Source organism: Heterodontus francisci, chromosome 26 (genome assembly GCF_036365525.1).
Source record: "Heterodontus francisci isolate sHetFra1 chromosome 26, sHetFra1.hap1, whole genome shotgun sequence".
Taxonomy (NCBI): Eukaryota; Metazoa; Chordata; class Chondrichthyes; order Heterodontiformes; family Heterodontidae; genus Heterodontus; species Heterodontus francisci.
Genome location: NC_090396.1, coordinates 69,649,693 through 69,674,560, shown reverse-complemented (window position 1 = coordinate 69,674,560; position 24,868 = coordinate 69,649,693). Strand labels below are relative to the sequence as shown.

At 45.2% G+C, this 24,868-nt stretch overlaps 1 protein-coding gene across 3 annotated transcripts in view; it reads right to left on the bottom strand.

The window, feature by feature from the left end:
- The window catches only part of axin2 (axin 2 (conductin, axil)), a 40,692-nt gene extending 16,567 nt beyond the window's left edge, over window positions 1-24,125 (bottom strand). For all 3 annotated transcript variants that reach the window (XM_068058510.1, XM_068058511.1, XM_068058512.1), the window contains exons 1-4: window positions 23,565-24,125; window positions 21,355-22,268; window positions 13,443-13,583; window positions 1,324-1,420 (exon numbers count right to left, since the gene is read on the bottom strand). In XM_068058510.1, the coding sequence (XP_067914611.1) occupies window positions 1,324-1,420; window positions 13,443-13,583; window positions 21,355-22,166 (1,050 nt within the window). In that variant the 5' untranslated portion in view covers window positions 22,167-22,268; window positions 23,565-24,125. The remainder of the gene's footprint in view (window positions 1-1,323; window positions 1,421-13,442; window positions 13,584-21,354; window positions 22,269-23,564) is intronic.
- Between the last annotated feature and the right edge of the window lie 743 nt (window positions 24,126-24,868).

Genomic DNA, 24,868 nt, shown 5'->3' with positions numbered 1-24,868 from the left:
TCTCATTTACAAGCTCAGGCAATAGAACTTACATTGTTTTCAATTTTTTTTTAAGGGGGAAAAAAAAAACACATTTTGGAGACAACAGTTTCAGAGACCTTTGAAAAAGAGATTTTGTGCCAAAGATTTTTTTCTTCTTGGGTAGGGAGGTATGAAAGTTCAGCAATGGGGAGGGGGGAGAAAGTGCAGCAAGAAAATTATACAAGGCCTGGTAACGTACAATGGCAATCTGCTGATCACACACATCAAGGTGAACATAGTACTAGCCTTGAAGTTTGTCAGCACCAAAGTCACACAGCACTCTCGGGTACAGGGACTATGTGAACTGTCCAAAGTATTTGTGGTGCAGTGTATCGTATGTTCTTGGGAAGAGATGACTCTCGCTGGGGTTCAGTATCACCGGGTTGCATGCGGTCATTCTTAATGTGACCTCTTCCCCAGGTGTCAAACTTTTTGTATTCTTTCACGGGATGTGGGGATCACTAGCAAGACCAGCATTTGTTGCCCATCCCTAATTGCCCTTGTGAAGGTGGTGGTGAGCTGCCTTCTTGAACCGTTGCAGTCCATGTGCTGTAGGCACACCCACAGTGCTGTTAGGAAGGGAGCTCAGTGATTTCGACCCAAAATCACTTTCACTATCAAGAAAGCCCGATAGAATCGTCACTTGACACGTGTGTAAGTACATACAAACACACATTCCAGGAGCAGTCAGTGGTGTTAGCAACATTGAGGTCAGCGTTGGAGCCCAACCATCAGGTAACTCAACAGTGACTGGATGGAAGGTCGTGCGGTCCTATTCTGTATGGCTCAGTAACTACACCAACTGATGCTAATCAGATCACATAGAGCACCGATTTCATTTTTAAATACTTTTGGTTTGGTGACCAGTGCCACTCTTGAGCAGCGAGCAATCCACAAATACACAGGTGCACATCTGTGAGCATCCCCCAGAGCAGAGCGGAGGTCACACCAGGGAGATTTGCACCAAGTTTACATAGTTTGAACCACAGTGGAGCAGTGAATGTGCCCTGTGATATACTCATGTTTATGTATTGCAGCACCCCGATGTGTGGAATCTGTCAGAAATGACATTGATACACAGACCCCAAATGTTGCATTGTAAAAAAAAAAATTCTATTTATATAGCGCCTTTAATATAATAAAATGTCCCAGATGTGTCACAGGAGTGTAAATCAAAAAGCTCTTTATGTGGATCACTCTAAACCTATGAGGACGGGTGACCAAAAGCTTGATCAAAAAGAGGTAGGTTTTAAGGAGTGAGGGGTATAGAGAAAACAGGACACAGAGGCGGTGAATACTTACAGGAAAGTGAGGTAGTGAGACTTGGCCGTTGGCTTTGACACTGCGATGCATTTCCCGCTGTTGCTGTTTCTTGTGCTGATAAGGAGGGATCCCATCTCTACAAAACAAAACATTCATCAGAATGAGAGGATTTATGTTGAAGTTTTGCATGTTATCCAGAGCAAGCAGGCATTCTGAAAAGCTCCCAGTCACCCTGTATGCCCACCGCCATGCACACTCCCTTCACATTCACAACCCCTCATCCCCTGTGCACTCCCCTGTTCTTCACTGCCTTTGTTAATTTGCTTCTCCCTTTTCAGCGTTGTGCTCATCAATTTCAGCTTAGTTTCAGGTCACAGAAGCTACTGTCGCCTTCAAAACTGTCGCTTCTCAATCACAGTTCAAGACCAGGAAAGGGACAGATCCTAGAACTGCCGAAACGGACACCATAAATATCTAATTCTTAACAGGGGTGCAGTGCTTTATTGTAGGATGTTCACAGTCCCCGTCATTGCCGACTTCCTCCTTCCACGTTCTACAACCACTAATGGGCTGGCCTAGCCTGGCAGACTGTAGGGTGCAGTTTTTGGTTTCCAGGTTATGAACCCTTCTATCTGTTAGCCAGTTACTATCAGTTCCAACACCCCCTGCCCACAGGTCACTCACTAACTACACCCAGAGGCTCCTGCCACAGTGCCACCAGACTGGATGGCCACTAGGGGTCATGCAAGGGCAATGTGGTCCATGGGTAGCACTCTTGCCTAAGGCAGTAGGTCAAGCGTTCAAATCCCACTCCAGAGACTTGAGCACAATAATCTAGATTGATGCTCCCAGTGCAGAACTGCGGAGGTGCTGGACAGCTGGAGGTGCTACCTCTTGGCCAAGATATAATACCCGAGGCCCAGGTCTCAGCTGGATATAAAAAGATCCAATGGCATTATTTTGAGGAACAGCAGGGGGGGGGGGGGGGGAAAGAGAGAAAGAGTTCTCCCTCGTGTCTTGGCCACTATTTATCCCTCAACAACCATCACCGAAAACAGATCATCTGGTCATTTATCTCATTGCAGTTTGTGCAATCTTGCTGTGCACAAATTAGCGGCTGAGTTTCCTACATTATAACAGTCTTACACTTCAATGGTGCTTAATTGGCTGTAAAGAGCTTTAGGACGTCCAGTGGACACAAAAGGCGCTGCAGAAATGCAAGTTCTTTTTCTTGCTGTTTCCTTCCCACAATAAGGTGGGGAGGTGGTGTCATAGTGGCAATGTCACTGGACTAGTAATCCAGAGGCCCAGGCTTGGTCCCCAAAGCCTTGGGGACATGGGTTCAAATCTCACCACAGCAGATGGTGAAATTTGAATAATTTTTTAAAAATGAAACAAAAACGCAAGTCTAATGGTGACCATGAAACCATTGTCAATTGTTGTAAAAACCCATCTGGTTCGCTAATGTCCTTTAGGGAAGGAAATCTGCTGTCCTACATGTGACTCCAGATCCACAGCAATGTGGTTGACTCTTAAATGCCCTCTGAAATGGCCTAGCAAGCCACTCAGTTTCTCAAGGGCAACAAGGGATGGGCAATAAATGCTGGCCTTGCCAGTGATGCCCACATCCTTTGAACAAAAAAAAAAAGACCTAGCCTTTCAACATCTAAGTATTAACATAATAATGGCACTTCAAAGGAGTGTTATAGAACTAAATTTGACAGAGTCACGTAAGGAGATAGTAGGACAGACAACTAAACACTTGGTCAAATAGGTAGGTTTTAAGGAGCATCTTAAAGTAGAAAAGAGAGCCGAAGGGGTTTAGGAAGGGAATTCGGCAGCTTGGGGCACGGACACCAACGGTGGAGTGAATAAAATTGGGAATGCTCAAGAGGGCAGAGTTGATGGAGTGCAGGTATCTTGGAATGTTGTGGGGCTGGAGGAAGTTCCAGATAGGGAGGGGTGAGGCCATGGAGGGATTTGAAAACAAGGATGAGAATTTTTTTTTTTTAAATGCTGGGCAGCCAATGTCAGTCAGGGAGCACAGGAGAGATCAGTGAGTGGAACTTGGTGCAAGTTAAAAAAACAGGGGCAACAGAGTTGTTTATAATTTCAAGTTTATGGAGGGTAGAACATGGGAGCCAGCCAGGAGTGCGTTGGAATAAATCAAGTCTCAAGATGACAAAGGCATGGATAAGTGTTTCAGCAGACGATGAGCTGAGGCAAGGGTGGAGTCGGGTGATGTAATGGAGGTGGAAATTGACGGTCTGAGTGATAGCGAGGGTGTGCAGTAGGAAGCTTAACTCAGGGTCAAATATGGCACCAAAGTTGTGAACAGTCTGGTTCAGCCTCAGTTGCCAGGGAGAGGGATTGGAATCAGTGGCTAGGGAATGGAGTTTGTGACAGGGACGGAAGGCAATGGTTTCCGTCTTCCCAATATTACTTGTAAGAAATTTCTGCTCATTCAATACTGGATGTTGGATAAGCAGTCTGACAATTTAGAGACAGTGGAGGAGTCGACAGGGATGGTGATGAGATCGAGCTGGGTGTTATCAGCGTACATGTGGAAAATGACACCACGTTTTTGGATGACGTTGCCAAGGGCAGCATGTAAATGAGAAATAGGAGGGCCCTAAGGATAGATCCATTAGGGATACCAGAGGCAATGTGCAGGAGTGGGAAGAGAAGCCATTACAAGTGATTCTCTCACTATGATTAGTGAGATAAGAATGAAACCAAGATAAGGCATGTCCACACTCCCCTCAAACAACAGGCACACCTTTCTTGCTCATGAGGATAAGTGTGACACAACCGAGATATTGAACACTTAAAAACACAACGGGAGACAAATCAAATTTCAGCCCTTTCTACCCCCGCCCCACCCCAAAACCACTGGGATAAAGCACATAACTCAGCTGATTAAAATGATGTTGCCCAGTTTAAATAACATTGGAGTTTAACAATTGAAAACAGCTGCCTTATGCCAATGATGGAGTGCCAACTATCTGTCAGAAAACAATCACCATCTCAATAACTGAGTCTAAGTGAGATTCAGCAAAGCAGGCATGTGAAATGTTCACATGGGCACAAAGCTGTCCAAGTTTTGTGTTATAAACACTCAGGGGCATCTGCAATTTATGACGTGACACTTCAGATATGCTCAAGCTACACAATCACAATCAGGGTATTTCTGGCAGACTGTTTACCCACAAATTCAAACTGTTAAAAATAAATGTATCTGAAGGGTGCCTGATCAGCAGCACATTGCACTTCTCAACTGTTCAAACTTGGACTGTGTCCAGAGAGAATATTACCAGCTGTACCTTACCAAAGTCCTGCATATATGCAGGACTGGTGATGGTGGTGCGTGTATGAATAATTGAAATGATATTTTTTTTTTAAACTACCGAAAGCATATTGACTTGCGAAGGTTTTTTCTTCTTGTAGCAAAATAAGCACAACGAGCAGTCACTGCCTGGTGAATCTGGATGTGGAAATAATCTTAGGCTTTTCGGGCCTACTATTCTAACAATGCTCCTGAGGCAAGCTTTGAAACCTTCCTGGAGCAGTATTTTAAATAAGCCTTTAAACGGGACACCCGATCTGTTTCTGGCAGCTTATTGATTTAGTGTTGCAGGCACCAATCAACTGCCATTTAAAAGAGGCCCAATTATCCAACCGTTTAAGGCCCAGATGTGCATGACCTGACCATGATGCAGCTCCTCTGCAGCTTTGAAAGGCTCTAACTCATGCGCATATGTGCCTGCAGTCTTCAGTTGGCAGCAGTTCTGAAGCAAGCCTCTGATCTTGCCAACATCAAAAGCTTGGTTTGTAAGATAAGGTAATGTTTGAAGTTTGCACAGTGAGCCTGCCCCCTGCGTCAAAACTAAATCCATAAATAAGATATAAACCAGAGAGAAGAGAGGAAAAAAAAAAATCAGCTCTGGCCTTTCCCTGATTATGGTGAAGAGGAGAAATCTACATCGCACCTTATTTTAAACAGGAAAGTAAACTCTGATTTGAGAGATTGCCTCTGCATCTCATTTATCCCTGCGTTTACAGTGCCTCTACGTGTTGTTAATTAGGGTTTGTTTTGCCTTCTGTTAATCCCCACACCCCCAGTGTAGACAAAGTCAGACTGTGATGGCCTGTTTGTGCAAATTACTCATTTCTTGCTGTGCATCCTGTGCTGTTAAATTTTTAAAAAATAGTTTACAGAGCTGCATTTTTATTTACGTTTCCAGCTCTCGCCCACTCCAAACAGACTGTAACACAGCAGGTGTTATGTGTGCAAATCTGTGTTTCTGCAGGGGATGAGGAGCAGAATAAACTCCAGATTTAATTAGCTCAATGACAAGGTAGTAGTACAGAGCACTGCAGGCAAGCTCCCATTTACAAAGAGCACAGGACCTTTATATATATATAATTTCAAAAAGACCTTATCACATCTCCCAGAAACATCTCAATGCACTTTGCATACAATGAATTACTTTGAACTCCCACCATTGTTGTCATGTAGAGAAACTGAGCACTCAATGAGCTCATAGCAAGATCTCAGAAAAAGCAACAATATTAATTACTTCATTCTTGAAGCAGCACTGTAGACTCTTTTTAATAGTCTGCCTGAATTACCAGCATGGCGAGACAAGGCCTCAGTTTAATGATTCATTCTGGAGAGCGCCTCTGACAGAGCAGCACTACCTCAGTACAGCACTGCAGCATCAGCCTCCATTATAATGTTGAAGTCTTGCAGTGGAGAGGGGAGGGATAAGGGCTCAAATCAAACCTTCCCTTCACTGTGTGGAAGTTAGGGGTTTTTTAAAAAAACAGATCTGACTAACAAAAAGTTAAAGAGTTAAGCAGGTCTGCATTTTTATTGGGCTCGTGGTGGGGGTGGGGCAGCAAAGGTGAGGGCTGAAAGTCAGAACTGCCCAACATTTAAGGGAAGCTATTTAGCACACCAGGCCCAGTTTGCTTTCATACAGTAATGATGCTTCCTAGAACTGCACACGGTAAAGATTATATACAGGTTGAGGGCCGAAAGCTTTTCTGAATGATTAAATGATGTCAAAACTAAGGGCTTTCAAAAAAAAAAAGCCAAGGTAAAATCTGATTTTGCAATCAACTGTTTCCCGTTTAAACATAAATATAAAACACACCAGGGAGAGTGGCCATGTGTCACTGAAAGAAGTTCTCTGCTCACCCTCCCCTCGACATCCAACAGAAATAAATCCCCATCAGTTTAATCAAGCAAGCTTCCCCCGGCTCCTCTCAGCCAAGACTGACCACCTATTGTGAAATCAAGAACCAGAAAGGGTTCCTTTCAAATGCTGCTTTACAGCCAACTCCCATTCACTCCAGCAAGTGATTTTCAAAGCAGCCCGCAGCCTTCATACCCACCACCACAACAACACAACCCCCACCCATCCCCCCTCTTAAACTCCCTTAGGTTAACAATAGGCTGAAAGTGATTCAGTTAAACCTTTCATCCACAATACACTTTTATTTCTCAGCTGTATAAATCCACCACTGGCTCTGCCGCAAAGGCTTCTAATCTCGGATATTTCACGATCCCAGCTGACCCGGTCTCAGTCCAAAAATGACTAACGCTCAGAAATATCCTGTTGACACTAAACTGGAGCCAGTAAAAAACAGATCCATTCATTTCAGAGTGCCTTTTGTTAAATGCCATCTCATCTCCTTTAGTATTTGTAATTGTGTTTGGCTGTAGACAGGCGTCATGCTTATACATATCTTTTTGTTCATGGGTATAAGTGTGTGTGTGAGTGTGCGCATTATGTATGCCTTCTACTTCCCACCCCCACCACAGTGTATGTTTTAAGAAAAAAATTTGCATTGCCTTGGGCCTAGTTTGCTTTCCTGGAGCCTGCTAAATATTTCACATTATTTGGAGAATACACACTCACACACACAGTCAGTCACACCCACAGTCACACACACACAGTCAGTCAGTCCGTCACACCCACAGTCCGTCACACACAGTCAGTCAGTCAGTCCGTCACACCCACAGTCCGTCACACACAGTCAGTCAGTCAGTCCGTCACACCCACAGTCCGTCACACACAGTCAGTCAGTCAGTCCGTCACACCCACAGTCCGTCACACACAGTCAGTCAGTCCGTCCGTCACACCCACAGTCCGTCACACACAGTCAGTCAGTCCGTCCGTCACACCCACAGTCCGTCACACACAGTCAGTCAGTCCGTCCGTCACACCCACAGTCCGTCACACACAGTCAGTCAGTCCGTCACACCCACAGTCCGTCACACACAGTCAGTCAGTCCGTCACACACACAGTCCGTCACACACACAGTCCGTCACACACACAGTCCGTCACACACACAGTCCGTCACACACACAGTCCGTCACACACACAGTCCGTCACACACACAGTCCGTCACACACACAGTCCGTCACACACACAGTCCGTCACACACACAGTCCGTCACACACACAGTCCGTCACACACACAGTCCGTCAGTCCGTCACACCCACAGTCACACACAGTCCGTCACACCCACAGTCAGTCAGTCAGTCCGTCACACCCACAGTCACACACAGTCCGTCACACCCACAGTCACACACAGTCCGTCACACACACAGTCAGTCAGTCAGTCCGTCACACACAGTCAGTCAGTCAGTCCGTCACACACACAGTCACACACAGTCCGTCACACACACAGTCACACACAGTCCGTCACACACACACACACAGTCAGTCAGTCCGTCACACACACAGTCAGTCACACACACAGTCAGTCACACACACAGTCAGTCACACACACAGTCAGTCACACACACAGTCAGTCACACACACAGTCAGTCAGTCAGTCCGTCACACACACAGTCAGTCAGTCAGTCCGTCACACACACACACAGTCCGTCAGTCCGTCACACACACAGTCAGTCAGTCCGTCACACACACACACACAGTCAGTCAGTCCGTCACACACACAGTCCGTCACACCCACAGTCAGTCAGACAGTCCGTCACACACACACACACAGTCCGTCACACACACACACACACAGTCCGTCACACACACACACACACAGTCCGTCACACACACACACACACAGTCCGTCACACACACACACACACAGTCCGTCACACACACACACACACACAGTCCGTCACACACACACACACACACAGTCCGTCACACACACACACAGTCCGTCACACACACACACAGTCCGTCACACACACACACAGTCCGTCACACACACACACACACACAGTCCGTCACACACACACAGTCCGTCACACACACACAGTCCGTCACACACACACACACACACACAGTCCGTCACACACACACAGTCCGTCACACACACACACACACACACAGTCCGTCACACACACACACACACACACAGTCCGTCACACACACACACACACACACAGTCCGTCACACACACACACACAGTCCGTCACACACACACACACACACACACAGTCCGTCACACACACACACACACACACTCCGTCACACACACACACACACACAGTCCGTCACACACACACACACACACACACACACACACACAGTCCGTCACACACACACACACACAGTCCGTCACACACACACACACACAGTCCGTCACACACACACACAGTCCGTCACACACACACACAGTCCGTCACACACACACACAGTCCGTCACACACACACACACACACACACACACACACAGTCCGTCACACACACACAGTCCGTCACACACACACACACACACACAGTCCGTCACACACACACACACACACACAGTCCGTCACACACACACACACACACACAGTCCGTCACACACACACACACAGTCCGTCACACACACACACACAGTCCGTCACACACACACACACAGTCCGTCACACACACACACACACACACACACACAGTCCGTCACACACACACACACACACACACAGTCCGTCACACACACACACACACACAGTCCGTCACACACACACACAGTCCGTCACACACACACACAGTCCGTCACACACACACACACACACACACACACACCTTAGGAAATCCTTCTCCACATTAACAAATGCCACACTGGACCCATCCATTCCAGAGTACCATTCATACTGAGGAAGATCCCACTTCCACTATATTACTGAGGAATTTCAACAGTGCAAACAGCAGATGCTGCTTAAGTAGTAAGTGACTTGTCATTCATAACCAATAGGATACAAGTGAAACCTAATCACCTGCATCAAACAAGAAATGTCTCTGGATTACATAACAGTTAAAAATTCTTACTCCCAGATATTCACCCTGACACTCCCAGCAACAACCTCACTCTTTCACCAAAATAAAAGCAAAATACTGCGGATGCTGGAAATCTGAAACAAAAACAAGAAATGCTGGAATCACTCAGCAGGTCTGGCAGCATCTGTGGAAAGAGAAGCAGAGTTAACGTTTCGGGTCAGTGACCCTTCTTTCCCGGAACTGGCTGCCAGACCTGCTGAGTGATTCCAGCATTTCTTGTTTTTGTGTCACTCTTTCACCAGTTAATTTCAGTCACAAGTTTGTTCGTTTTTTTTTTAAACACACTGTAACCCCCTCCATTCCGTTCGCCCAACAGCAAATGGGTGCTGATTCAGGGCCCTCATGCCCCAGAGTCATACTCCAGCTTAGACTGCAAGTGTTGACATTGAACCATACTGGGCATCACATCAGTTACTATCACAGGTGCACACTTTGCTGCCTTTCTTATGCCACTTCCACAGCTAAGGGCCCTTTTGTAGCCTGTCTGCCTCCCCCCCCACCCCACCCGAGACACACTCTTCCCCCGCCCCCCCACCCCTCCATCCCCGTCAGACACACTCCCCCCTCCCCCACTGACTCTGCCCCTCCCCCACTTGTCACACTTGCCCCCCACCCCCTCAACCCCCACTGACACACTGCCCCAAAACCTCCCCACCCGGTCTGACACAGACTGGAAGTCAATATTGGGATCTTTCTGCTCTATATCCTGGTTTAAAATACTCAAAAGATCTGGATGCAAGATGCCGAGAATTTAAAAAAAATAAATAAACGCAGCAAATTGTTGTGATCTGGAACGCGCTGCCTGAAAGGGCAGTGGAAGCAAATTCAATAGTAACTTTCAAAAGGGAATTGGAGATATGCTTGAAAAGTTTTTAAAAAGGGCGATGAGAAAAGAACAGGGAGTGGGAATAATTGAATAGTTCAAAAGGACTTGCACAGGCCAGATGGGTCGAATGGCTTTCGAACTGTATGATTCTATATGACTGGCCTCCGTTTCAGCCAGCCATTTCACTATGTGCACTATTGTGATTAAGAGCCCTTAAACAAGGGGTTGCACTTTCCTTAGAAACCAAGACTTGCCTCCCAGTTTATCTCTGAATCTCATGTCAGACTGAATCCAGATCAAGTCTTGACAGTGCAGCCAGTGCCTGAGGCCCCATTACCTCAAGTCTCATCACATCTCTGAGTAACAAGAGACAGTACTGAGGTGGGACGATACTCTCTGGACCAGTGCCCAACAGAACCAAATGTAAACACTCCCAGGACTGAACTGCACCTGGAGTCAATTTAACTGGATACTGGTGTACCAGCCTTGGGCTGGACTGATGTTCAGCGGGTTGGGGTGGTTGGGTCATACTAAGTACCAGTATAAACAAGAGCAGTAACTCCCTGCTCCCTTACACCACTAGCCATTGTTTATGTGGGAGCACAGTGAGATACTGTGGCTTATTTGACTCTGCAGAAATTGGGGCCCTTTTCAAAGATCTGGCACAAGCATGATGGGCCAAATGGTCTCCTTCTCTGCTGTAAAACTCGATGCAAGGGTGGCTGAGGGTGAAACTGTGCTCCTGCAAGAGCCGGTGTGCACCCAGCCACTGGCCAAAGCTCCACGAGGTGCACACATGACAACCTGCTGCAGGTCACTTTGCTTTAATCCCAGCTGTTCCATCATTTCCAGGATGGATTGCACAAGAGGTTTAGCCACAACACCTGTGGCTCCAGCTGGATCACCATTTAATAATCATTGCCATTTACAAGCCAAGATGACCTGAAGCCCGGACTTTTTTGCTGTGCCATCAATGTTTCAAGCCATGTTTTCATTTACATACAGGAGGCTTGTCCTGGGTATTGGAACAAATTCAATGCCTTCAGGACAGGAAGGGTGCGGGTGTGGGGTGTGGAAAGACTGGTTTCTTTATGCTCAAAGTCCTCTGAATTGGCTAAGCAAATCAAAAAGGCCAACCACTAGCACCACCTTAGAGTAATAAACAATGCCTTGCCTGTGTTGCTCACATCTAGCAAACAAAAATCAGTGCCATTTACGTTGTACCAAAGCTTCAGGCATAGAATACTAACATGCACATATGGATGGTCATTAAGCCAATGCACAAGTGTGCCTTTGCCAAGATCACATGGCATATTCTGTTCTCAACACCAAAGCTATGTTCACTGTTCCAAAGGCAGGACCTTGGGGACAGGTATAAATAAGGGGTAGTAGTGGAGTTGCAGTTAGTTCTAAAGGACCCATCTTGGGCAGTGTTATTTTCCCCAAGTGGAGATAACTGCTATTTTCCAATTTAAAAAAAACAGTACACGTAACCCAGCCACGGTCAATCACCATCGTAGGACCAGCATAAAGACATTAGATCCTTTACAACAGCAACTATTAGAAGCATTTATATAGCACCTTTTAAACATCCCAAAGCACTTTGCAGGAGCATTATCAGATGAAATTTGACAATGAAGTAAAGAATGAGACATTAAAACAGGTGACCAAAAGCTTGTTGAAAGAGTTGGGTTTTAAAGAGAGGAGGAGAGGTTTCGGGAGAGAATTCTAGAGCTTAGATCTTAAGACAGCTGAAGGCACGACCGCCAATGGTGAGACAAAGGAAATCAGGGATGGATAAGAGGCCAGATTTGGAGCAATGCAGAGATTTTGACAGGTTGTAGGAGGAGGCTGAGGGGTGATTTGATAGAGGTATTCAAAATCATGAGGGGCCTGGACAGAGTAGATGGAGAGAAACTGTTCCCACTTGTGAAAGGATCGAGAACGAAAGGGCACAGATTTAAAGTATTTGGTAAAAGAAGCAAAAGTGACATGAGGAAAACTTTTTCACGCAGAGAGTGGTTAAGGTCTGGAATGTGCTGCCTGAGAACGTGGTGGAGGCAGGTTCAATTGAAGCATTCAAAAGGCAATTAGACAGTTATTGGAAAAGGAAGAATGTTCAGGGTTATGGGAGAAGGCAGGGGAATGGGACTGAGGGAATTGCTCTTTCAGAGAGCCAGTGCAGACATGATGGGCCGAATGGCCTCCTTCTGCACTAACAATTCTGTGATTCTGGGGAGGTGACAGAGATATAGAGGAGCAAGGCCATGGAGAGAATTGAACACAAGGATAAAATTTTTTAAATTGAGGCATTGTTGGACCAGGAACCAATGTAGGACAGCGAGCAGAGGGGTGATGGGTGAACAGGATTTAGCACGAGGTAGGGCAGTGGAGGCTTATGAAGAGTGAAAGACAGGGAACCACCCATTAGACCACTGAAATAGTCAAGTCTGGAGGTAATAAGGCATGGATGAGGGTTTCAGCAGCAGACGGGTTGAGGCTAGGATTACAGCACCAAAAGCATATATACACTATAACATCAAGTAACTAAAGCACAGCATAGTAGGACAGCAGTGAGTCATGGGCAATAGCACCATCCAAGAACTCTACAAAAGTTTCTGAAGCAACCTGAACTCCTTGCCTATACAGCAGCTTCAGAGTACCCTCAAACTCAACTATTTCTCTACACCATACTGATTAGATACTAGAGATAGTCCAAGGTTCAATCCCAGGTCTGTGGTCAAGTTTTGTCACCTGATTTTGGGCACACACTCAATCCTGGGAAGGGGATTGGGATTCTTGTATCACCAAGATATCCAGGGCATGGTAATGATCTGAATGAGAAAACTGGGTGGATTCAGATCCATTAATTTCCCACAGTGCACTGTCTAGGGTGCACTTAGACAGAGTAGGGAGAGGGTGAGGGACAAGGACATCAGCCCTAGTGCAGTCAGACTCAAAGCCACCTGTTCTTGAAAGAAAATTGGTAAACAAGGACCAAATGTTAAGGCATGGCAGATATCATACTTACATGCTACTGTCCGTCATTGACATCGAATCATCCGTCATGACATCACTGGAGATTTCACTGTCATTTGCACTACTTGCTGGAGCGAAGACATAGCCAGCTTGAACATGATATGGACTGGCAGGGCCATTCCTCCCATAGGATCTAAAAAAAGAACAGAATTTGACAATTAATATTTGCACACTGTCTTAACATCCTTCAGTGAAGTGCCAATCCATTCAAAAACTTGAAGGGTCACCCCTGCTGACTCAGGAGGGAGCCATGCAGACCAGAAAGTCCCAGGTTTGATCCCAGGTCTATGCTTCAGCTGGGTGGCAGAACAGACATTGCCCTTGGCCTCAGCACCCTTAGACTAGGGAGGGGAGGGAAAACAATTGGCCATGGTCTTTGCTTCTGAGCATAATCCAATGACTCCAGCTGCAAGTGCACACGTGTAGAGATGAGGCTCAACTGGGATGGTCTCCACAGGCAACACTTCAGTTCAAACAAGGTTAACTAGCAAGGTATGAAAGGGCATCCTGCAGCCATGAAAGCAACAAGAGTCAGCTCCTTCAGGAGAGCATGGGAGACAATATCAAAAGGTCCAATGGGTGCCAGGAGTTGGTAATTATTCAGGTTCACACCCACGAATCCCCAGCCCAATGGGGTGCTCGATCTCTAATCTCAGCACTTGACAGAGATGACCAAAGGAGGCTATGCATCGCCTCCCCAAAACCACCCAATCCTTTGCCCAGTCCGTGCTCCCCCACACCTCCTAATGGTTGGACGCTAGTATTGGTGGGGGTTGGGGAGCAGGAGGATGAGGGAATGTTAGAGCATAAAGAAAAACTACATTAAAGCAGGGAGAAAAATGTCCAAGTACTTCACCAACAGAAAACAAAAAGGGAATTCATTTTTTTTCTTCTACATTCAAAAATTGCATCCAACTGCTCCACCAACCTGAATTTTCCCATCAGCATTAACAGACTGGAATCTCCTGAGGCTCCAGGCAGTCAATGCTAATGGCCTGTGGTAGAAACTGCACTAGGAGCACTGACCACCACCAGCACCATCCTAATCACCAGCTCCAACCCCCCAGCCTCATGACTGGAAGCCAAGTTGCTATTTCTCCATGAAACTGCAAAGGGTTTGTGGGTAGTCAGTGCAACGAGTGTAAGAATTCTGGGACTGCCGGGAAAGGTTGAGATATTGGAACCTGAAGATAGGGCCACACCCTGGTTATTTTCTAAAGCATACATGTAACAGAGGATAGAAAGGTAACAAAAATACTGGCTAATGGTTATGTTACTGGATGAGCAATCCAGAGAGTTCAAATTCCCCCATGGTAAAATGGAAAAAAACTGGAGTTCAGTAAATCCAAGTATTTGTGGGCGGATCCCAGATGAAATAGCCATGACAATGGTCAAAGCTGTCATTAACAAACTTACCTGGTCTAGCTACTACTTCAGTTCCAGGCTACATCATTAAAGAAAAAAAAAATCAGCATTTATATAGCACCTTCCACAATCTCGGAGATTCCAAAGCACTTTACACTCAGTCAATGAAGTTCTTTGGAAGTGTAGTCATTGTTGTAATGTAGGAAACACACAGCAAGCTCTTACAAACAGCAATGTGATAATGAACAGACAATCTGTTTGTGATGTTGGTTGAGGGATAAATATTGGCCAGGAGAGCAGGGAGAATTCCCTTGCTCTTCTCCAAACAGTACCATGGGATCACCTACATCCACCTAAGGGCAGGTGGGGCCTCAGTTTAACGCCTCAACCAAAAGACAGCACCCGCAACAGTGCAGCCTCCCTCAGTATTGCACTGGAGGGTCACCCTAGATTTTTTATGCAAGTCCCTGGAGTTGACTCTTAATGCCCTCAAGTGCAACTAGGAATGGGTCATAAATGTGATCTCACCAGCGATGCCAACATTCCGAGAATTGATTAAAAACACACAAGTCCCTACTCGCACTGAGCTACAATGCAAAAATGGCTGCAACTGCACAGTTTCTTCTTCATTTACAGGGGTGCATTTATTTAGACCACCCATTAGCAGCTTGCAATGGAGGGCAATGTGCAGCAGTGTATTTTCCAGAAGTACTGCAGAAGTAAACCACCGCCACCCAGTGGGCCAACTGCAGGCTTTTTCGATATTCTTTTTGTGATTGAATTGACATATCAGACACCTTTGCAGCATCAGAGCGACACCTCTTTGAAGAGGATCGAGCTAGACTAATCCACCCGTCAGATGTCATCACCTCTCAGTTTAGGTTATAAAAGGGATGAACCTGACTTGGAACTGTACAAGGACGACATCTGATGATTAAGACTTTCCAAAGACAACCCTTAATGGGTACGTATGATAGGAGGGTAATAATTATTTCATATGTACCCACGAATACTGTTTATACATCAAGCGGTCCTCCTATGCTATTGCTCATTGCAGGATAACCTTCTTTATAATAACAGGACCATTTTATGATGTGTTTTCTGCTCCAAAAGGTAAGGCTGTGTTTAAACTGACCTGTCCTTAAGACTATAAAAGTCCAATTGCTGCCAATGAGCACATCCTGAGGCCAATTACAGGCTGAAAGATTGGCAGCTGCTAATAAATCTTCAACTCCCAAGTCATCGAGCGCCTGATTTTCATCCTCTTTTTACAGCAGTTTTGTTCACAAATAAATTTTATGAATGTGACATTTGAAGAAATCAAGGTTGAATGTGGTAATGCAGTGAGGAGATGAGAATTTTTTTTAAATGCAACAATTTGTTGTGATTTGGAACACGCTGCCTGAAAGGTAGTGGGTGGTGGAAACAGATTCAATAATAACTTTCAAAAGGAAATTGGATAAACACTTGAAAAGGAAAAACATGTAGGGCAATGGGGAAAGAGTGGGGGAAGTGAGATTAATCGGATAGTATTTTCAAAGAGCTGGCACAGGCACGATGGGGCGAATGGCCTGATCATCTACAGAATTGAGAGATAGGGAGAGATTGATATCGATAGCTACTTATTGTATGCTATAAACTGACTATGTGGTACAATATTAGTTGATCTCCAGTGCCATTGCTCACAGGTATAACATGGAGTCGGAAGCACAGTTATAATGTTTAGCTGCGATCCTGACCTCTCCTTTTAGTTTTACCACTCAGATCTCCCTGTGGGGGTAAATGATCAAAATAGGTCCCGAGATCAATCTAGCTGCTGTTGGCAGTTTCTCTAGATTGCAAGCTGCTCGTCTCCTCATCTTGCCATCTGATCAACCTCTTCTGGTGCTCTGAATGTCAGACTAATGGCACAAACTAACCGGGATTTCCTTTGCTATTTGTATAGTTATTTTAGATTGTGGTCAGGAATATGACAGACACATTTCTATAATATGACTGTTTCCCCCCCACCCCACCACATCAATACTCCCCTCCCCCATCACTCCTAAAGACACCGACTGTCTCTTGGGTACTGATCCCACAAGTGACCATTATTCATATGTGATCCTGACAGTGAGTGCCAGCAGAGAATTCCACCATGGAGTGTGAGTCCTAACCAAGAATGATTCTGTTCTCATTTTTAAATGGGGTTGGGGTGGGGGCTGGGAAAGGGGTTGAGACAGTGTCACAGGATAGCAATTAAGAATGTAAATGCCAAGCCGATGTTCCTCAATCTAACCCAGGTACGCTGAAGCTTATTATGTCTCTGCCCAGACCTGGTCTGTAGCTAAGACACTCACTGGATAAATGGGTGAAGCCAACTTGGAAGGCTACATTAGGGGCGGCGCAGTGGTTAGCACCGCAGTCTCACCGCTCCAGGGACCCGGGTTCAATTCTGGCTACTGCCTGTGCGGAGTTTGCAAGTTCTCCCTGTGACCGCGTGGGTTTTCGCCGGGTGCTCCAGTTTCCTCCCACAGCCAAAGACTTGCAGGCTGATAGGTAAATTGGCCGTTGTAAATTGCCCCTAGTGTAGAGGGGGAATATGGGATTACTGTAGGGTTAGTATAAGTGGGTGGTTGTTGGTCGGCACAGACTCGGTGGGCCAAAGGGCCTGTTTCAGTGCTGTATCTCTAAATAATTAACAGATTATTGTGTAATACACATTGATGGTGCTGTTGCATCATAAGGACTGACTTATTGTACAACATATGTTAACTGCAATTGTATAATACATAATTATTATATTAGTATATGAAACTATATAATTTATACTGATTTGATAAAGAAAGATGTGCATTTATATAGCTGCTTTCTCGACCTCAGGATGCTCCAAAATGCTACAATGAAGTGCTTTGGAAGTGTAGTCGCTGTTGTAATGCAAGAAATGCAGCACCAAATTGCGCACAGCAAGCTCCCATAAACAGAATTTGATGACGACCACGTAATCTGTTTTTGTGATCCTGATTAAGGTGGTATAAGTTCCCGGTTATTCTTCGAAATAGTGCCATGGGATCTTTTTACATCTATGTGACAGAGGAGACAAGGGCTTTGTTTAAAGTCTCATCTGAAAGATAGCACCTCGTACAGTGCAACACTTCCTCAGTACTGCACTGGGGCGTCAGCCTAGATTTTTGTGCTCAAGACTCTGGAGTCGAACTTGAACCCGCAACCTTTTGACTTCGATGTCTCATGGCATTTCCCGTGATAAGCCAAAAGATAGGCTGTTTTGGTATCAACAAAGTGCGACAGGGAAAGTATGACAGGAACTAATTGTGACACTTGCAGGTTAATATATTATAGATTAACAGTATTTTCTGTTAGTCTACTGTAGGTTATTGCTCGATAAAACTTGCAGTGATTGTCAGAATCCAGCGAGGCTATCATCAGGGATCAACCAGATAAATAATACTGGCCCCCAAATTCCACACCACTGACCAAGAAGCAACAGAAATGGCACAAAACTGCTCCTACTCACTATTATAAAAATATAAAGACATTGTACGGCAACACTTGTACTTTACAGCTGAGACAGTGTTTACAAACTATTTGCTTTTAAAATTCTCATCCCTGTTTTCAATTCCCTTTATGGCCTATCTCTAGAACCTCCTCCAGCCCTCAAGATCTCTGCATTCCTCCAGTTCTGGCCTCTTGAGCAGTCCCCACTTCCTTTGCCGTGCTTTCAGCTGCCTGAGCCCTAAGCTCTGGAATTCCCTCCCTAAACCTCTCTACCTCTTTTAAGGGACTCCTTAAGACTTGGCTCTATGAACAAGAGTTTTGGTTGCTTGTCCTAATATCTTAAGTAGCTCGGTGTCAGATTATGCTCCTTTGAAGGGTCTTGGGATGTTTTATGATGAAAGGCACTATACAAATGCAAGGTGTTGTGTTGCTCAGGAGTGACATCATCCTGACCAGGTTTACTAACTAGTGGTCTCTCCCAGCTACCCCAAAAAAAAACCCTCAATAAATGTATTAAAATATATTCCCGCAGATATTTCCAGGTTCACAGCCAACTTGCATTACACTCCATAAGAGACACAAAACTTCAAATAAACTGTACGAGTGTTTTTAATAATTGTCCCTTTTAGTTCCTCTCACTCACCAGTGAATTCTGAATATGATATGGTTGTGATTCTGTGGTTTCAAAGGACAGCCCAACATTTTTTTCTAGGGTCTGCTGATTTTAATAATTGGAGTCACTTACAGAGACTTGGGGCTTAGGAATGTGACAGCATGTTCTGGCTATTTTTTTTTAAAAAGCCTTTCATGTTCCCATCCCCCCATAGTGCTCTTGTGATTAGACCATGCAGGCTTGATTTAAGTGAACAACACAGCTGCCCTAATAGTTAGCAGCACTTCCACTCATTCTAGTGGCTCTAAACCCTTTGTTACACTTGGACTGACTTACCCACTTTCGACCTCTGAAATAGCTCTACTCAATTCTCTCACAAACAACAGGCTTCTCTCTCCTACTGTGATGCATTCCACTGTTTCACCATTGATGGGGAGGGAGGGGGGTGGGGGGGTCGGGGGTGAGAGAGGAGAACATGAACACTGATATGAGCAAAGAAAGAGGGATAGAAGGGCCCCTTCTCTGAGAGAAGCCTACTGCAGTGTACTGTTGGGAGTTAACAGCATGACTAAAGTCTTAGGCCCCAGTACAGACTGACCTTTGCTACAGGCCTTCTTTCAAAGAGCAGGTATTTAGCACAGCTGGGATCGCATTCTTTAAAAGCATGCTAAGTTTCTGTCAGTGATTTCAATTAGAAAATAAAGAAAAAGAAAAAAAAAGAGGGGAGGGGTGAAAGAGGAACTACAAGAGAGTGAAGAGGCACAAGAAAGAATTTAAATCTCGGGGCTAAATTAGTTCCACATGCTTCTGATGGGCACTAAATTACAACATAAAAGGGAAAGACTTTTATGAAAGATTTTACTGTCTCAGATCAATCACTTCAAGTCAAGGAGTTTTGGTGATGTTCCTTTGTCCTTCCCTGTAGTCTTCTGAATGAAGGTGACCACAGTCTTTTGGTCTTTATCACTTTGTAATGAGTAATAGCCACATGTTTTGTAGTTAAAATAGCTCAGACTGATTAGGCAAAGGATCTCCATTTAGAGAGGAAAACACATCCCATTCCAGGGGTTTGACACATCTGGAAGTGGTAGCTATGCCTCAGCAGTTGCCTAAAACTTCTATTTTATTCCTTAACATTACATTCATTTGTATTGTAATAAAATCCTCCCTCTTCAAATATGTGAAAACTCCCGTCCCCACTGCCATTCCAGTTACAGTACAAACCATGACAGAGTCCCTTCGTACCAAGCATTGGCATTACAGCCAGCTGCTTGTAACCCCAATGAAAATTTAATTACTGCACTGATTTAAAAAATTTACACAGTTAAAATTCTCTTTCCCTTTTTAGCATAAAATCAATACGTTCTTTCTTAAATACAGCTCATCTTAAGAAAACTGATTAAAATTGTTTTCCTGCGATTATTTTTTTTTTAACGTGACCACATTGTAGTAATTGTACCCAGATGGGTTGATTGTTTCCCTGTTTTGCATCAGCTTGCCTACGAAGAGTTTATATGAAAGGTGGTGGCCTCCACTGGATGTTCTGCAAAGACATTCCACAAGATGGCCAATATTCAAAGTGTTTTCAGCTGTCAGACACCACTTGCTGTATGACTTCAAGGAAACTGCTTGATGCTTCCCAGACCGTTCTTATCTCATATCTCAATGTAATACCCACAGAAGTAAGCTTTCTTGGATCTCTCTCTCTCTGCATTGTGTGTGGTATCAATGCACCTTAGCAAAAAAGTGTCTAACCTGTGACAGTTATCCAGTGGCAATGCATCTCTTCCTTCCTCTGTCTCTCTCACACATGCTGACATTTACACAAACAATATATGAGCCTGAACATATGAGTAACCAGATCCACTGTGATCCCAAGGCATCATAAAAAACATAACACATATGCTGTCTGCTGTTAAACTGTTCCAAAGAAATGTTGAGTGGTCGATCTATATTTTCAGAGATTATCCATACTATAATTGAGAAACATTGCATCAAGCTGCAAGTTTACACTGTCACCATTCAACCCCAGTCATTTAAGACAAACTTTGGTTCCAATAATTTTTTTGCACTACATCAGCCTCATTGAGGGGACAGGAAACATGCAACCGGTCATCTGCCATTCACCACTGCTTTAAAGCAGGGGGAGTATCCCTGATGTCTACAGAGGAGACTTAATGGGAGGCAGATGAGTCATCTGAAAAGGAAAATTAAAAAAAGTTAACTGCCATAAAGAATGCTGGCTGTTTGGAATTAACCCTCTCCCCCAATGTACCAACAGGACTGCAGTCACATTAGGAGGGTGGGTGTTCATTCCAATTGGGATCAACCTCAACACATATCTGCTTTATGGACCCAAGGAGGTCCCAGAAGAGTACAAAGCATTGCCACAGATTGGGAAACACTAAGCAGAAGCTCCCTGGGTGCTTACCTGTAGCATTTGCCACTGCTGCCGTCGGTGGATCTCACAGAAACAGTGGCCCGAAGTGCTTTGCTGCTCAGTCCAACTCCAGGAGGGATGTTCTTGCCGCTGAGGTCAGGGCAGATCCATTCCTCCTCTTCATTCAACGTTGGCAAGTAACCACAAACCAGTTGTATACTCCCCAGTTCAGTGTTACTGGTAAAAAGAGAATTCTCTCCCCCTGTCCTGACATATTGAAGGTAGATATCGGACGTCAAAAACATCTGGTAAGAATTTTCTTCCATAATAGTCTGGATCTCGGTTTGGGCCTGATCAAACATTGCTGAATCGATCTGCTGTTTCTTAATTGTGTCTTTGATGTAGGACTTGGTGGCTGATTTCAGGTGCCTGGACACAGCACTGTTCTCCACATAGCGCCTGTGAATGGCTTTGGCCACTCTCAGTGTCTTGGGATCTCGCAGGTCCATCTGCCTGAAGCCATTGCAGGCAAACCAGAAATCCAACGTGTCCACGCCTTTCTCCCTCTCCAGGAAGATACGGAAGAGATGGGCACCGTCCTGGTCACCGAGAAGTGAATGTAAAGACTTGGTCCACCTGGTGAGGGGGGATTCTGGAGACGCGCTGCCCTCAGGTTCCCCCAGTTCGTCGTCTTCTCTCCTGGGTGCAGAGGGAACAACTTTGGGCTTGAAGCTTTGGCTCTTGATGTGGGAGTTGGGAGGTTGGCATCTGTGCCCTTCCTCCCCTGGCACCGGCGGGCGAGGGGCATCTGCTCTAAAGCTGCCGGCATACGGATGGCAAGGCACCATGACAGCAGTACTCATGTCTGTGGACGCGGGGCCCGAGTTCTCTCTCTCTCTGTCTCTGTCTCTCTGTTGGCTCTGCAAACGCCTCTCCAGTCAGCAGGGGACACGGCCGCCTTCTGTCTGTAATAGAAAAGTATCGATCTAATGAAAGCCAGAGCCGCTCAACTTCAAACAGGATGAGAAGCAAAAAAAAACACACACAGCAAGCAAGCAAGCCAGGCTTTTCAATCAAATCTTTTGTGTGTGTGTTTCTAGCCGAGATCTCTCTTGAAGCTAAACAAAAGCATCAAAAAATGTCTTGAAGGTTATTGAAATGTGGAAGAAAAATATAAAACACAAAAGGAAAGTTCTAGCTTTAGATAAAATTGTTGTCCAAACTTTAATGTGTGATATAAATTAGATCTGTAAAAGTTGGACAGAGTTTGGGTTCTACAGGTGAAACCAATTTTGCAGCATTTACTGTAACTTACATTATTCCCCCCTCCCTCCCTATATAACCTACAATCAAACCAACCTGCACTCCCAAAGCAGCTGCTTCCCATTTCCTCAGTGCTTCAACCCAAATTAAAATCACCTTCCACCCTGCAGTAGAAAGAACCAAAACATTTCGTTTTTCTGTGTTTCTTCAAAAAAGATTAATTGACATTTGAGATAATACAAGAAGAAAGTGCCGGATGTCTCAGATTTGAGAAGTGGGAAAACACAGGTTAACCCCAAGTTTTATAATCCAGTCCAGCAGCCAAATAAAGTTTTAACAAGTCCCGCCTACACCGACCTAGCAAGCGGTGGAATTGCGTTAAAAAGTCTCTAAATAATGAAAATTAACAATGGGAAAGCGACCCGAGAGCCAAGGGCCCTCAGTGAATCGTCTCCTCCAGGGTTACTATCAGATGAAGCATTTCAAAGGCGAGACAAGCATCTCATATCCTTCCCTCTGCTCACAACGCTGCCAAACCTAAACAACCAGAGTCTTCCACCAGGCAGCAGTTGCAATGGGAATATGTCCTTTCCACCGTCTGCATCGATTCACAAGCGCCCCACAATCTCTCCCCCCACCCCCCGGCTCTGCCTCACGCTGCTTGCCTGGCTGGGTGATCGGGCCCTGGGAGAGAAAGGCTGTATCAGCCCCTTCCCCACTGATGATTCCTTCCCAGCCCCTCCAACAGGGCATCCAGCCTGAGTTCAAAGGGAGGTGGGGGGTAAACAGAGCTCAGAGCCCACCTTACCGAACACTACCCTCTAGAGAAAAGATTTAACCCCCAGCTCTCAAACACAGCGAGAGCTCTGAAGCTGGACTCAAGCCCCCTCTCTCTCCGACACGGCCGTTCAAACTGCTTTTCTCAGTTCAAAGGAATGTCAGACATATCAAAGAAACAGGAGAGGAGCGATCAGCAGAAACACAGTCTCAGAACTTACCATTCATCCATCTTTAACCTCTTAAACAGCCGAATCCGTCCCCTTTTCTACAAGGATATATATTAGAGAGCAGTGAGTGTGTGTGAAAGGGAAGGCGGCCGGTTATTGTGGCAGGCTCTGTTCATCTGCCTCTCATTCATGTGAAGTCGCTTCTCTGCCGTCCCCACAAGATTGTTTTGCCTCTTTTCCTGCTCTTCCTTTTTTCCTTTTTCAAACTTACGTTTCACTCAGTCATTCCACGCACCAAATATCCTCCTGACTGTTCCAACACACACACACGCACAAAACTGAAGCTGCGGTTTAAATGTGAACATCAAAGAGATCAAGTCCAGCAAGAGAGATAGGAAGGCAATGAAGAGGCGGCCCCAGCAACCAGAGGCACGGTCAGATCCCACAGAGACACACACATCCAGCGGCCCCTCAACTCACTTCAAGAACCCTGAGCGCCTCCTCGGCAATTAACCCTCCCAATCTCCTCGTCCTCTCACTGTCACCGATTTATAAACTTTCCAGGACCTTATCAAAGGGAATCCGTCTTCAGCCAACTCCCTGGGGGTGGAGACGTCAGGACTGACTGATGTGCCGCCCCAATCACACCATCCCTTCGCTTCACAGTTACTACATAAACTTTCATTACTCGCTAAAAGATACAATGGGAATTTGCCAAGGCAGAGACTTTGAGCACTGAATGTATTTGTTGTTGTCTCATGTGCCCTGCCTCCGGACAGGACTCCTTCACATATTGACTCTTTTACATTTGTGCATGCAATATCTGCTCCTGCACTTTGCAGCTCGGTCACAGAGAGAGAGACAGAGAGTCGGGACGCGAATATAAAAGGGGCCTGTTGCAGGGAATCGGCTCTGCCTGCACTTAAAGCGTGTCGTCAATTGAAAACTTTTGAAGTGTTGCTCAGGGTTACTTTATGGCATTAATAATCCCACCCCATATTTACAGAGACAGAAAAATAAATTAATCCCAGCGCCTTTCCACCGAAATAAACTTAACATCTAATAATAACAATTGCACAATTTGAAATGTTTTACAGTATAAAAGTACAACTGTTTCGATGTTCTCCCAGGGTAAACATTAATTAACCCGCCAGGGAAACTTTGATTTAAATTGCACCTAAACAGTTCTCTCTTTTTTGCATTGTCAAAACGTGGATTTGCATATCAAAGTTTGTAGAATGAGTTAATCATTTTCTTCCCTTTTTGTCTTTGAGAGATTGTCACATGAAAACCATCTGTACAAATCGTATTACAAAGTTAGGAATTAAAAAGTCTGCTTTTCAAAAGTAATTTTT